General features: G+C 33.4%; 2 protein-coding genes across 2 annotated transcripts; one reads left to right on the top strand and one right to left on the bottom strand.

Moving 5' to 3' along the window:
* Positions 1-4,413: 4,413 nt before the first annotated feature.
* Positions 4,414-7,243, top strand: LOC109006605 (basic leucine zipper 23-like). The gene is made up of 3 exons (XM_035686699.1): positions 4,414-4,728; positions 4,954-5,757; positions 6,821-7,243. Exons 2-3 carry the CDS (start codon positions 4,968-4,970, stop codon positions 6,847-6,849), a joined length of 819 nt encoding a protein of 272 aa, XP_035542592.1. The 5' UTR covers positions 4,414-4,728; positions 4,954-4,967; the 3' UTR covers positions 6,850-7,243.
* A 2,516-nt stretch (positions 7,244-9,759) lies between these two features.
* Positions 9,760-10,853, bottom strand: LOC109006606 (heavy metal-associated isoprenylated plant protein 26-like). Its single transcript, XM_018985941.2, has 2 exons — positions 10,607-10,853; positions 9,760-10,244 (listed from the first exon to the last, which is right to left on the bottom strand). Exons 1-2 carry the CDS (start codon positions 10,685-10,687, stop codon positions 9,861-9,863), a joined length of 465 nt encoding a protein of 154 aa, XP_018841486.1. The 5' UTR covers positions 10,688-10,853; the 3' UTR covers positions 9,760-9,860.
* Between the last annotated feature and the right edge of the window lie 5,892 nt (positions 10,854-16,745).

Here is a 16,745-nt window from a genome sequence, read left to right as displayed (position 1 = left end):
ATTCATTTTTTACCACTCCAACACTCTTAACATGGTCTCATCCAAAGGTATACATGCAAAGAGTATGAACCCTATACCTCCCTTCATTGAAGATATTCTCACATAATTACTATTCAACAAATTTCACATACTTTCACGATATTAATGGCCATTAAGCTCATGAGTCTGAAATGAAAAATCAGTAGCGATAGAGCACAAACTTCCCAAACAAACCTTAATTAGTTCTATAAGGGCCTCGCCCTCCACACCGTTCCACAGGTACCCCGGTGGAGGGAATGGCATGCAACGGGACATTGTTCTCAAAGACAGAACTTGAAGGCGATCAACAAACACCCTTTATTAGAACTGCTCAAAGTACTTCAGGTTCCAAGTATAAAATACCAAACGCGAACCACTCCACATGTATCATGTATCCCAAAATTATGGTTTACAACAGAAATTTCAACATGACAAACAGAGTCTCTCTGCATCTCTCTGACGCCTCTTTGTTTAAACTTGGAGTCTTTTCTTTCACGTGCAGTTCCCCGCCCTTAGGATCATTTCTTCTTGGGCCCTACCGTTTCTATCTCGGTTTCCAAGCTCATCGTTATTCATACGGAATCTAAAATAGACACGTTATGTGAGTTACAGAGTCACTATATATGTAGATGAATATGACGAAGGTTTAGGTCTTCGTAATTCGTATTCAGAATGTGTAAAGGAACAGCCGGTTTATCTTATCTTATTAGAGTATAGCAGGATTTTTTTCTACTTTATTATTGTTATTTGAAGAGTTTCGTCGGTTTGAGGCTTTCAGATGACTTGGACTTGACAATTGTTCGGCCGTTCGAATTAGCACGGAAAAGAATGCTTTGATCGCGGGTGACTTTTAGGCCCGTTTGGTTGTAAGATTTAATTGTAATAAATTTAGTTTAATTTAATTTTAAATTAAATATAATATTTAATTATTTAATTATCAGATTATTAAATTCATTTTAATTTAAAATTTTTTTACACGTCTTTATATGTAGAATTCATAATATTTTTTAATTTTTTATAAATAATATTAAACACATCTTAACATCTAAACTTATTTTTGGTCTCGTTTGTATTCGTAACCCATCTCAAATCACCTCAATTCATCTCATCATTACAACTTTCTCAAATTCTCACATAAAATATAATAAATAATTTAACTTTTTTAAATTTCAAAACAATTTTATCAAGTTTTTATACAAAATATAATAAATAATTTAACTTTTATTCTACTATTCACAAACCATCTCAACCCATCTTAACTCATCTCTAAATCCAAACCACTCCAAATGAATCCTATATATCTCATTCCACCTATTCAACTCATTATTATTTATAAAAAATTCAACTTAACTCAACATCCATACACAACTCAACATCCCAAGTATTCATGTGGGAATTTACTGATTTACTTCTTATCCCTTTGGTGCTCGTTTGGTAAGATAGCCTGCATTTGAAAGGTAAATGAGAGCCACCGAGTATGGATGATGTGATATTTGTACAATAAATTATTTCATAGCACACTATCCAAACAGTGTGTGGTGTAGAGATTTTAGAATAATGATACACTTATATCATTTTATATCATTATAAATGATCATATTATTATAGTTATTTAAATGAATACTTTTTTTAATAATAATATATCTTATCAACATCTAATGTGTTAATGTCCTGTTTGTATGCCTTTAGATAAGATTCTAGCAACTTAGGTCTTCAAAGTTAGACTGTGAAAATAAAGAAAAAAGTAGCTCGAAGAGGGCGGTCTTGAGACCGGAGAGTCTCCAATGTCAAAATTAGTAAAGTATTTTAGAAGTTTGTAAATAATGAGAGAGTCTAGAGACCAAAGAATTTTCTCGTACCTGAAAATTGTTATTTATACTGAGAGTCTGGGGGAGACAAATCGTACCTGCCCTTGTAGAGTTCATGTCCTCTTTACTGTTCCTTTTGTGAGAGTCATTTAATGTGGCGTGCCTCTATGAAGACATCATTAATATGGCGTGGTTCTCGATTTGTCTTGCCCTGTTGGTGTCATCGGTGGTCCGTCGATGTCACATTATCAGAGGATAGAGGGTCCCTCTTACTTTCCATTCGTTCACGTGAACAGATACTCAAAGACTGGACGTTGTTCAAGGAATCTTCAGGACAGCGAGTCTCATCCCCTGCAGTATGCTCCCACATAAGAGTTGCGTCTAGAAGAGTCTACCTTTGGCCAAGTCGAGGAGCCTATTTGTTCTGAATTAGACTCTCTTTTCTTATTCTCTTAATTGCTCCGGGCCCACTAAAGAGGGAGGGAAAAACCCCTATATATTGGTAAGATGAAATACATATTTAAGTAAACAACCACTCCTAGGAGGAGGAGGAGGATACAAAGGGAAGAGGGGAATCCCAAAGATTTTTAAGTCGTTCTGGCTCTCTTACAAAAGTCATGATAAACTCGTTCTGGCTCCTTGATCTCCTCGAAGACCTCGATCTTAACCACGATCATCATCTGCGCAATTTCTTGATCTCCTCGAAGACCTCGATCTTAACCACGATCATCATCTGCGCAATTTCTTCCATACAAGATGTTTTCTTCTTTTGTTCAAGAATATTGACCAAGCTAGCAACCGAAACAAACATAAAATTTTAATATTGCTTTAGGATAGTAGTAGAAATCCATGCAATGAATGCATGCCAACTTGATATGAATCGTAGATGGCTTGTACGTACGGGTACTTGTATTAAGTAGGAAAATGAGAAATGTTACCCATCATTCCCATATCATACATTAACATGTAATTTTTTATTTTTATTATTCTATTTAAATACATATTTGCTAAGGTAGAAAAGATCAAAAGATCAAAAAAATTATGTGTAGTGTATAGTATAAGGATAATAAGTATAATTATTCTCCAATCTTACTATTTTTTTAAGATAAATTATATATGGAAACCTTACACCACACACATCCACTTGATTTGTCATTTTTGTTCCGGCTATCTGAATGTTTAAATATATACGTGTTTAAATAAAAGAATAAAAATGACATATCAGATTATATGAAAGTATGTGATGTAAGACTTCCTTATTATATTTTTCTTTTTTATTTAATACAAAACCTCTAACTTCCAAGTAACTTCTCCCTGTTGACTTTCTTCCTATGTATAAGAACTAATCTTTAAATAAATAAAAGGAAGTCGTCATGTTTTATAGAAATGATTTGGTTGACAAATATCATGCTTGACACCAAAATGTCATTATCTTTATCCTTACACTGAAGATTAACATGGATTTCCAAGGAATAACCGTTCGTGGATGGTTGAAAAGCATGTTGGTCCTTGCCGTTTGGAACACGTTTGATATCATTTTAAGAGCTCCAAAGTCCAAATCCCAAAACTTGGTCTCGTGACCCACTTTCCAACTCTACAACGTTAATGAATATATATTAAATTTACTAAAGTATTCCAAGAAACAAAGAAGTTGAAGATTGGAAGTAACCTAAGAATCATCACAAATAATGAGACCCATATTTTATTAGAAAAATTATACTTATCATCCTTACATCATATATCATGTAAGATTTTTTAATTGAGAAATACTACAATTACAAAAGAATTACATAAAAATAATTTTACTAACTGGTATAGTTTCATGTGATCTGTCAGATTTGTTTTACAATAAAAATAATTTTACAATTTGACAAACTACATCAAATCACATGAATTTATAAAATTACTTTTGTATAATCACTTTATAATTAGAATATTTCTCTTTTTAATTTTATTGTTTGTTTTGTCTTCTCGTATTTTATATCTTCATTACTTATATATAACAGTAGAAATAAGATAGAAATTACGTAAAACTTTCTGCACTAAACACATTCTACAATTCATAAGAAGAAGGGTTTTGCTACACAACTTCCACCCTACAATAAACTTGGTATATGATATTATCTCCCATTGAATTATACTACATGCTTAGGTAACAAAAATATAAGAAATCGTAGTATTTAAAAAGCAAGATTCATCTTATATAATTGGACCCCTCTTTTATTATTGTTATTATTATTATTTAATTTTTCTTCTTATATGCTATTTTCTTTTTTCTCTATCTCTTATACACGAGGGCATAATGCTGATTCATATTTTGGAGAACTCTCACGTGGCAAGATTATTATCGTACTAGCATGGTGTAACAAGCCACAATATAAGACCCAAAAAAAAAAAAAAAAACTAGATAAGGCACATCTCTATAGAAAGACTTTTGTCCTAACATTCTAATTAACGGTCAAGATCAAACGTTGACTGATATATCATACTTCTCGGGAACCACAATAATCACGTTATCGTAGTCCCTCACTCACTGCATAATTTCATTAATTTTTCCATCTTCTGCCCCAAATACGTATAAAGCAAAGGGCTTAATGAATTTTTCCTAGGACTGCGAGTCTGCGAAAGCGCCTCTGGGAACTCTGAACCAATCGCTCAAATCGTCTCTCTCTCTCTCTCTGGTATTGTCCATTCTTCGTTTTGTTTTGATGGAGTCAGGTAATGTTGTCGTTAGCAGCCCGCCTAGGGTTTCGTATTGAGCCGCCGAGTAGGGTTTCATGTTCTTTTTGTAAAGCCTCGACCTTTCTTCGATTCTTTTCGTCACTTTTTAATTCCCAGAACCTTAATCGCATTTCCAGTCCATCGATTCAAACTGTGATTTGAATCTTCCGTAGTTGTGGTGGTAAGCCTTTTTCCTTACAGCTGGAATTCTGTTATTCTTGGCTTGATTAAGTAATTTTTAGTCTTCGATTTTGGGCCTTTTGAATCTGTTGGGAATGGCGATTTTCCACCTGATTATTGTTTAATTCCCGCCTAGAATGAATTTTGGGCTCAAAACTTATCTGGGTCAAATCAAAACCATTAATTTGTTACCTTTCCACAAGACTTAACATTTTGCTTGGTGTAGATTTTGATATTGTAATGGACGACGGGGAGCTCGATTTCTCGAACCAGGAAATGTTTTCAAGTACGAATATGGGGGAGCTTCCGAGTAGTTGCTCGATGGAAAGTTTCTTTGATGAACTTCTCAAGGACACTCATGCTTGCACTCACACCCACACTTGCAACCCACCCGGCCCTGATTCTTCGCATACCCACACCTGTGTTCATGTACACACTACAATTGTTCCCGCATCAAGTGAGGAAAAGGTTGCGACGGATGATACTGCAGAGTCCACCGAAAAAAAAGGGAAGAAAGTGAAACGACCGTTGGGCAATCGGGAAGCGGTTCGCAAGTACCGTGAGAAGAAGAAGGCTCGAGCTGCATCACTGGAAGACGAGGTTGAGAGATTACGGGGTTTGAATCAGCAGTTGTTGAAGAGGTTGCAGGGTCAAGCTGCATTGGAAGCGGAGATTGCAAGGCTGAAGTGTTTGCTTGTGGACATTCGAGGAAGAATTGAAGGGGAGATTGGATCGTTTCCATATCAAAAACCGGTCAACCCCCCCAACTTTCCTAATCCGAACATGGCTGGCGCATATGTGATGAACCCATGTAACATGCAGAGTGGAGAGCAGGTCTATTGTCTTCATCCAGTGGCGGATGGCAAAAGTGGAGAAGACGCAACATTAAACGGCCAAGGCTTTAGTGGCTGTGAATTTGAGAATCTCCAGTGTTTGGCAAATCAGAATTCGGTATCCAAGGAGCTTCCTGGTTGTGCTGTTGGGAATGAAGCATCCGATGTCAATTCATCCGGCACAAATAAGAGGAAAGGTGATACTTCATTGTTTTTCCTTTTTGATTAATTATCTCTAAGGGGATGTTTGGATTTAAAATGTACCTCAACTCACATATCTCTTCATTACAACTTTCTCAAATTTCTACACAAAATATAATAAATAATTCAATTTTTTTAAATTCCAAAACAATTTTTTCAAATTCTGACACCAAATATAATAAATAATTCAATTTTTATTTTACTATTTACAAATTATCTGAAGCTATCTCAACTCATCTCTAATCCAAATCTTGAATCAGTGTCATATATTTACTTGTGTTCTTTGAATTAGTTTTGTAACGTGGAACTTGTTTTTTAACTAGCAGCGCAAATTGATGACTCTGATAGTAGTATAGCATTTCTTCCCCCTGTGGGGAATACTTTAATAACTTGTTAAGAGCATGGGGCTTATTATTGTGGCAATCAGCTGATGGTTATTGGGTCAAGCAATCTAGCTAGTTGTAACGGGTAAAATTTTAGTTGTGCTCTTATTATTTGCTTTTGTGAGTAGGGACGTTATTTGGTTGTATAAATATATCGCGAAGATCTTAAAATAATGTCGATAATACACTGATTTGTCGTAAAAAAAAATTATTATTATCTCGTTTGCTGTCTAAGATATCGTAAGCTCTGCAGTTATTTGTCTTCTCTATCTCACACAGACGTACTTATGGGGGGGGTCGGGGTCGGGAAGTTTGTAACTAATCAGATTGAGCGTGTCCTTAGAGAGGGAGGGCAGGGTGGTATGTGCGCAATGAACTTGTCTGGATTGAGCGTGTCCTTAGAGAGTGTGAGGATATGATGCTTGAAAGTGAGACTAGACAGCAAGAAGAGAAAGGTCTATTTGGTTATCTTCAACTGAAAATGAGGAAAGGTGAGAAACTAGAAGGGAGGGCAGGGTGGTATGTGCGCAATGAACTTGTCTAGCTTGCCTTGTGCATGATCCTTTTTGTCTCTTTTGATTAAGAAATTAATGTACTTGAATGTAGTTTATGATTTTTGCAACATATTGCTTGGTAGCTTTTTATGATCTGATCATTATGATGTTTGTTTTATTAGGAGGAGCTCGGGCAGCAAAAGCGAGTTGAAGAGCTGACTATTTGTCAGTGTGTTTAATAGTTTATCCCCAAGGGTACATATGGTCTACCAATAAGTAGTTTTGTTGGACTGCAGCATCGTCATTTTTGTGATTTTATTTTTTCTGTTTTATGTTGTATCCACTGTTGGGTTCTTGGGGTTGCCATGGGCTCTCTATAATCAAGCATGAGATTTGCTGGGCTTGCTGCTGTTTTAGCTGGTGTTTTTGGCAACTTTATGGCGTTTAGATTTTACTTCGAAGGCTTCGTAAAGCGTAAAGTTTAGTAGATGTGTTACTTATCAAAAAAAAGTTTAGTAGATGTGTAACGTAGTTCGTGGAACTTGTGGTTAAGACCAACTTTATGATTTTATGAGAAGTTGAATGCCTTTAAGGCCTCATTTGGATACATAAATCATTTCAACTCATCTAATTATTTTAACTTTTCTTAATTTCTACACGATTCAATTTTTTTAAAATATAAAAATAATAATAATATTAAAAAATAATATGTTATTTAATTCATCTAAAATTATCTCATTTATTACTGACACAGCTTTTAGTATTCTATATGGCCGCACATAAGTCGGTCAATTAAAATGGTATCATTAGATGTTGGGACTTTTTTTTTTGGTTATGATTTTGGTTTGTAATCAAGAATTTTCGTTACTTTTTATCTTTTCAGTGGATGTATTTGCAATGTTCTTCATATTTAAGTTACTCAAATTCTCGACTGCTGAGTTACAGCTTTCATTGTCATGGGCTGTGAGTCTGTGAACAGTGGAGAACAAGTCTCACTTTGTGCGATCCGATCCAGACACTGATTTGTGTGAAGGATATAATAAGCTTACTGCTTGCATTGTTTCCAATAATTGTTGTTTTGGTTAAACTCTGTTAGCTAAGAAGGTCTTGGCATTCGTCCTGACAAAAGTATGCCTGATGTTCTTCACAGGAAGGAAGGACTGCCTTCTCAGTGAAATTTAGCTAAGAGATTGTAGGAATTGTGACAGAAAAATAAACAACTCGATCGGTATGTTGGCTTTAAATGAATAATCTGGCCTCCCTGATTGCCACACCCCCCATTGGTGGCGGCAAAGAGAGAGAGAGAGAGATCTATTTTGATGGCTATACCTTCTTCGAACAATGTGTTTTAGATTTGATTTTATTCGGATCCTGAATTTTGGGAAAATTCCTAGAGTTTAAAGGAAGAGGGTGTTTTATGGATTCTGCTCAACGAGAGAAGGACCGGACCGTGTATATTAGATGTGGGGGGGTCTTTCATATCCTGTACAAAGAACATGTTATTTTAGTGGGTAATTGATACCCTTACAATTTTTTTACTATTTACTTTACTATTTAAATCTCATTTAAATAGTAAAATAAGATGAGATGATTTTAGATAAATTAAATAAAATATTATTATACAATTATTCTTTTAATATCATTATTATTTTAAGATTTAAAAAAAAATAAATTATTTATTATATTTTATATAAAATTTTAAAAAATTATAATGATAAAATGAGATGAGATGATTTCTGTATCCAAACGAGCTATTAACTATTTTTTTTTTCATTTTGCTTATTTAATCTGGATTAAAAATCTTAAGAAGATAACTTTTTTATATAATTTAGAAGAAAATAAATTGAATCAACTAACTAATTATGTAATTTAATTAAAAATAAAATTATTTTGATAAAAATTGACATTTTTTCTATTTTTTAAGTCAATTTTTATAAAATTAAATTTATTTTTAATTAAATTACATAATTAGTTAGTTGATTCAATTTATTTTCTTTTAAATTATAAAAAAAAGTTATGTTTTAAAACTTCTAATACACGTTCAGATAGCAAAAAACAAAAAAATAATCAAATAATAAAATAATAATAATAAAGTGTCATGTTACAGCTCTTGGTGGGTATAGAATTGTTTTATATGTATTTTTTTTAATTTTTTTTATATAGATATTTTAATATTTTTAAATATTTTAAGAAAATAAAATAAATTTATAACATTATTAAGAAAATATTTTTTTAATCAAAAAGTTAAAAGAATTATTAAAAAATATTTCATTAATTACGAAATAAAATAAAAAATTATAAAAATAAAAAAATATTTTTTAATAATATTATAATATTTTATAATTTTTTAAAATATTTAAAATTATTAAAAAATTTTATATAAAATAAAAAAATAAAATAACACATAAAAATGCATTGCTAGAAGCCTAGACCCCATAATAAAAGAGGTGAGATATCACATCAACAGCCCGAAGGTCTTGACAAGCACAAAAGTTACCACGCTTTGTTTGTTCTAAAAGCATCTCATTTCACCTCATCATTACAATTTTTTCAAATCTCCACATAAAATAAAATAAATAATTTAATTTTTTCAAATCTCAAAATAATAATAATATTAAAAAATATATTCTAACAATATTTTATTCAACTTTTTAACTTTAATTTCAATTCATCTCATCTCATCTCAGAAAACAAACCAACCCCAAGCCCTGATGTCTCGGGATTTGTTAGAAACGACGCATGTATTGAATCCGGTCGTTTTCGCTAGACAAACTGTGTGGGATGCATCAAGTGCTTAGTACAGTAGTGCGGTGTGTCAGCTCATAATTGGTTTGATTAAATAAGGGACAGGGTATACAATGTCATAATGGTCTCCAACTGCTATCAGTATCGTCCTCCACATCTCTCATGGTGCTAGGATCGCAGAGACAGAGAGCATGCTGACGTCAAAAAGAAAGAAAGTGGTAGTAGCTGCCAGAAATATTATAGCGATTTAATTCTCGAATCTAAGCTTTAAGTACGGTAAATATCTCGTCCTATTAAAATTTAATTTAATTTAATTAAAATACTTATAAAAATAACATAATGCACTACTATTTTTGTTTAGATTTTTTTTTTTTAAATGTTGAAACAATTTTACAGGCAAATTACTAAAATTCAACCATTAAGGATCTGATCCTTAATACTAATAATAGTATTTAATAAAGTTGACAATTTATAAGATCACATTATGGCACATGCGGTGGGGTTCTCGTCGCTGAAAGCGGTGGTGTAGCGAACCTCGGTGGAGCTGGCACGTGCCAGCTGCGATATCTGTGGATCTTGCGAGTTTCGGACGTAACCCGATGGGGCCTTCCGGTCGTAAACCCCAGGAGCGTATGGGTGTTCGACAACGTCGTATGGGATGTAGGGCCAGAGCTCGGCCCTCTTGCCCGTCCGATGAGCGATTCGGGCCACTACCCTTCCCGGATCCACGTACCCGACGATCGTCACCTTGCTGGCCTTCCTCTCCACGTTCACCTGCTGCACTCCCTTCAATCCCTCCACCGCCTTCTTCACCTTCCGCTCGCATCCCTCGCAGTCCATTTTCACCTTGATCTCCACCGTCTGATTGAATCAATCAACCAAAAAACAACTATTTCAGATCCCAAAAACAAGACAAAATCCATACGTGGCAAAACTCTACCGGCCTCGTTCAGAATACGCTGGAACCCTGCCGGTCAAGTCCGGCAATATAGGTTCGTATTCTAGTTTAGGCGGGACCTACTTTGTAAAATACTATACTGGGTGTACTTGGAACGGCACACTTCAGGGGAGAAGCTACCGTCACATGAGATTCCATGCCAGTAGGCCCAGTACGAAGATGAGCCGACAAGCAAGAAAACACAAATAATATACTCTTCTCTTGTGGCCCTTTAAAAAATACATGAAATTTGAAGGAAATTGAAGGGTGGAATAAGAGAATTTACCTGCAATTGCTTGCGTTTCCTGTACTTGGAACGACCAGAAGAGCAATCAAAGAGGTAAGAAAAATGATCCAAAGCACCCATTTTTTTCCACTACTTTTCTGTGCAACCAACCAGTGGTTTATGTGGTAATGGAATGGAATCTTTAAGAATGAACGAGAGAAATAAATATCTGGAGTGACGATGATAGTATGCTTGACTTCGGTTGTTTGGAAGGGGACGTCGTCAGCCTTTATAAGCAACCTCACGCAGTGTGATCTCATCCATCCGTTCCCACTTCAAATCTGGATCGTCCGCCGTTTAAGAATCGTAATAAAACAAAACTGTGACGTGGGTCAATGGTATTTTGCCGCGTGTCATGATTAGCCGTCCAACACGGTAACAGTCGAGCTAAGAAATATCGGTAACTGAGCAGTGTATGGAGAAATCCAAGCACCAACCGACCTGGAGTGGCCCCCCAACGTTACAATTTACAACGTAAGTGTTTTGGCGCGAGATGAGAGAGGTTACTTCCACGCGCTTTCGAAACTGAAATGACGGCTCCCTAGGTTGCTTTTTAGAGTGGGTGGGACCGGAGCTTTAAAATGGGTCCCACGTGATGGGGTGCGTTACCCGAATGGTGGACCCACTTTTAAATTGATAGTCTTTCGATAAGGGCGTATGGGTTGGTGATGGTCCGAGTCAAGTAATTCATCTGTTTATCTGAGTATATCTCGAAAAGGAAAAAGGGAAAAAGATATTTGTAACGATAAGTGTTTTAAAAAAATAAATAAAATATAAGATTTATAAGAAGAAATTTAATTTTTAAATAGTAAATTTAATTTTTTTAAAAATTATTATGTAACATTTACACACTTTATAATTATATATATAATTACTCTTAAATAAATATTATATATGATAATTAAAATAAAAATTAATTTTTGAAAAAAAAAATAGATCATCATTAAAAAAAAATTATTTAACTTCTAGATTTATTTAAAAAAAAAAAAAGAATGTGTGAAGTTTGCACATTCTAAAAATTATAAATATCATTTATCTATAATAAAATATGAATCCTATAATATTAAATGTTATTAGTGACTTGTGATCTTAGCATTAAGTACCATGAGGTAAACAATATCTATATAAGGACCTGAATTTTAGAGAGTATTTGGAACAACAATTTATAGTGAATAGTAACAACAATCTATGGATCATGAAGTTCATACTCCTGACATGCTTCTTTTTTCTTTTCTTTTTTTGAAATGGGACATGCTTCTTAATGATCATGATGTCAACTGCGTGATGAAATTCGGAGCTTAATTGATCAAGCTTTTTTGTGTATTAACTAGATCGTTAAGATTGTGACAGTGTTAATATAACTTGCTTAGCTGCTTGATGAAGAGACGTTCGTAGCTCTCTTGGTTGCATACCACCATTTCTTGATTAATTATCGGTTCACAAAGCAAGAAATATCTAATTAAATTTTGCTTTTATAAATGAAATATGATGCTATTAATCAAATCTTGAAATCTCACAAGACAATCAGTGCAAATTAATATATATATAGATAACAAAAAATATCTAATTAATGCGGTGAGAAACACAAATCACTATTGTTAATGGCCATCTCTGTTTTCTTTAATTATATCAATTATATTTTGAATTTGTTTAGATTTTTTTTTTTAAGAAGAGAACAGTATCCCAATTTTATTGATAGTTCTAACTTTTGGCAGAGAAGAATCGTGGTTACAACCATACATATGGGGGTTACAAATAAACATAAAGACCAGAATCTAGGAATCAAAAATTAAAAGAACTAACCACAAACTAAGAAAGCTAAATAATTACAAACTAAATAGAAATAACAATCCTAAAAAACCAACTTGCAAGAAAATGAACAGATTACACATATAAGAAAATAATAAAGAAACGAGAAGCAAAAACCAAATACTTCACTTTGATTACCTCAAATAAGGAAAACCAATTATGTCCATGCAAAGAAGACCTCTTAACTGAATAGATAAAGTATCTCTATCGTCAATCTAGTTCGTATTTTGAATTTGTTTAGATACTCAAGTGTAGGTTCAATTAGAAAACCTAGGATTACATACTCATAAGTTCAGCTCTCACTTTCCCTTTCCCATATCATACTTTTAAGTCCATGATATTGTGTATTATTACTTGTAATCCATATGAAGGGTGTGCTCTCCGTACTGCTAATATGGTATAATTTGATCTGCGAGATGCTAGAGATATAGAAGATATAGGGCTCGTTTGTTTTCAGAGATGAGATGAGATGAGATGAAATTAAAGTTAAAAAGTTAGTATTGTTAAAATATATTTTTTAAAATTATTTTTGTTTTGGGATTTAAAAAAGTTGAATTGTTTATTTTATTTTGTATTAGAAATTGGAAAAGTTGTAATGATTAGATGAGATTAGATGAAATGAGATGTTTTCTGAAAACAAGGCTATAATCTCTACATAATCGACTTAAAAATATAATTTTTATAATTTAATTATGAGGTGGTATTAGATCATTGTGGATTTGATTTGGGGGGGAAGGGGGACAGTTCTTGTTTGAGAAGATCTAGCTAGGCATGCATGCACGTTCAGTTCTGAATTTAACCCAAGTTCTGGACATGGGCCTCTACCTCATTACTTTAGGCCTACTCTTTGTAGGCTTAGTGCTTCCCGTCCAATTCAAGAAGAAGATGGGCTCCATAATTCCAGCCCACTCAATTCAACACTCTCCAAGTCATGCGGTAGTTTATAACGTGTCACAGAGCAGTCTGCTGTTCTATATTTATCCTAAATATTGCACTGTGGTGAGGCAAATTAAAGAGAATTTTTTAATTACGTATTATATCGTCAAAACCAAGAATATGTAATTAGCATATTAATTTGGCTGTACATAATTTGCATGCGCATGCACGTCGACACGTATTATAAATAATATTTATATTGAATATATAAGCTACTAGTAATCGTTGGTCTGTAACCTCATGTTTATATATTTTAGTTTCTAGGTACGTACGTAGATCAGCGTTTTGTCCTAGGATCGATCCATATGCCTGTCTCCATGTTGTTTGATTCTATAAATAAAACTTAAATATTCAGTTGGATACATATATATATATATATATACATAATACATGACTACGTACAGATCATCACATGGATCGATATTATTACACACCAGATATTTGTTTTATGTTCCTTTGATCATGGCAAAATGGCCAAGTTTCCTTTTGGAAGTTTCGAAAAATACGGTTTAATTTTGACTCTCTCTCTTTCTCTCTCTCTCTCTCTCTCTCTCTCTCTCTCTCTCTATATATATATATATATAGATATATATATATATAAAGGGTCTGTTAAATTTATTGTTTGGTGATTATATATATTCACATGAACATGCACGGACCTTATAGTTTATTTTATGACTACATCGATCATATATAGTACTAGTTAGAGACATAATGTTACCTTGTCCTTGCCTGGTTTCATTTATTTTTTTCGCGTCAATGTTCAACAAATTAAATACATGTATATATATATATATATATATATATATACACATACAAAGGGCCAAATAATATACCACAATGCATATAAGTACTCTTCTTCTTGTCTGTTTCCCTTCAACGGCTATAAACATCAATTAATGTTGCCATATGGAAGTGCATGCATATATAACGCAACGTAGTACTATTCTGCATGGTGTATTAAATTTTTTAGATGTTTTTTTGTCTGAAGTTTGCAGTTTATATAAATAGGTTTGACATGCCAATTTTTTGTCCCTATTTTTTATTTTTATATAAATTTCTTTATCCTTAATTGATGATCAGAATCAAGAAGCTGGCCTGGTGCATGCATCTGATGAGGAGGCATCCGACGTGTTTAGGGCTATCATGAGATTTTTGATGATCATGCATGTCCATGCATGGTTATGTTATTCGAGCGACCAATCAAAAAGCGAGATCTAGCTAGCAGCTAGCTAGGTCATTCTATATATCCATGCTGACGTACGAGTGCAAAATATTATAAATTTCATGATCAACATCATGTTAATTGGGAAATAATTAAATTAATATGTAAATTTGTCAATCACAGTACCAAAGACGATTTTCATTGATGCGTGCGTGCGTTTATAATGAAAAGTGTTATATTTATCATCCCCGAAACTTATAATTATGAAATTATATATATATAACGTCAAATGATTAATGTTAAACATCATGTGAAACATACATAACAAATAATTTTCATGAATAGCTTATAATTAAATATATGACATGGAAAGAGAATCGATCTGTGGTAAAAAAAAAAATGATAGATGAATATATATATATATATATATAGTATTAACCTTCTGTAATACTCATGTTTAATTTGTTTTAGGATTTTTCTCTTATTTTAAAAGACGTCTATATATATATATATATATATATATTACTTCATTTGATCATGGTCTTATTTAATTACAAGCTGCTTGTTCGTAGATTTTCTTTTTATTTCTCGGTATTTATTTATTAAGTCTAGTAATTTACATAGAACCATCATCACATGATATATATGTTCTGATCCGTTCAGTCCATGAGAATTAGTAGCAGCTACAATATTTAAATCGGAAAAAAAAAAATAGAAGTTGCCCGTACAATTATCAGAAGATCCTCATGACCGGCATGCAACACGTACGTACATGAGACGTTACTCATTCAAAGACCAGAAACCAGAGGCTACTCACGCATGAACGTTAATTAAGTAAATGTTTCACACTACCAACTACACGGATGACTTGCAATGAAAGAGATGCCGGTGGACTTTAATGCCTAAGTTAGAGTGAATTGGTCTCAATATATATAAGTATATGAATGAATACTAAATACGTTACATTTAGGTATTATTTATAGGAATATGAAGATGATAATAATGACTAACTTCAAAGTCTATCTTGAATAACCCTCGAATAAATTGGTAGGATAACCTTCTTATCAAATGAAAAGGTTTTTTGTTCACTACATTATATATCCTCCACATGTCCATAGGTTGAATTCCTGAGCTTGCATATTAACCCTGATTCTTGAAATCTTAGATTTGGGCCTTCCAACACGTGTTTATGCCTTCGAGACCCTGAATATCCCTTTCAATGAAGATCTTGATCTCTAGTCTCTCCCCCCGTAAAATGAAGATAATATTGAAGATATGTATGTACAATTTGCCAGAAAGTAAATCACGGTGTTAGATCATGCGCGCATAGATGCCATGCATGAGCTTCTTGGAAACAAGCTGAACAAGTCAAGATTTGAAATTAAAAGGCAGAATTATGAATAGTACGCTTTAGAAAAAGCGAATATGTACGACGTTAGATGATGCACATGCATGATACGAACGGTCGTATACATAGATAATTCAATACCCCACATGAGAGTCATCCACATCCCACCGCGTACTGACCCAGAATAACAAAATTAAACAATGAGCAAGCAGTCAAAGTTGCACGAGAAGCACTCCAAAGCGTCCTTTTTCTTTAATTTGCTACCTTTCTTTTGAGGTTTCAATCCTAGAAAAAGAAAAACCAGATATCTGGGCCTCACCCCCAAAGACAATTCACATGACTTCCGTGTCGATTGGTCTCCAATAATGTAGAAAAATATCGTGAAATCAACCTGCTGACCGATCGCATGCATTAACCATTAACTCTGATCTCATCTTTAATTATGAGGGAGCTATATATATATATATATATATATATATATATATATAAAAGAGTACTTTTAGTTTATTTATATTTTACTAGTACTTGCATGCATGTGCTCGCGAGATCAGACGCATCATGCACGGCTCAAAAAGGTACGTAGTTAATAAAGATAAAGGATCGAGTAAAAAAGAAATGCAATAAAGTGATGGATGAAAACTTCAAGAGGTTTTCATTTCCTTCTTAGAATCTAATTATCTTTTGAGAAGTCTATTAAAAAAAATATTATATATAATTTTAAAAAAATAGATGAACCTAATAATTATTAACCTTAATTTTACCCGACACGATATATATAATTAAAGAATGCTGCTAGGTGCCGCCCAACAGTCATTGTTGGGCGTGCCCCTAGGCAAAATTCATTTTTTTAACATTTTTTAAAAATATATAAAAAGAATACA

Source organism: Juglans regia, chromosome 16, assembly GCF_001411555.2.
Source record: "Juglans regia cultivar Chandler chromosome 16, Walnut 2.0, whole genome shotgun sequence".
NCBI lineage: Eukaryota > Viridiplantae > Streptophyta > Magnoliopsida > Fagales > Juglandaceae > Juglans > Juglans regia.
The sequence above is the reverse complement of the archived record's forward strand: the minus strand, read 5'-3'. Positions and strand labels throughout refer to the sequence as shown.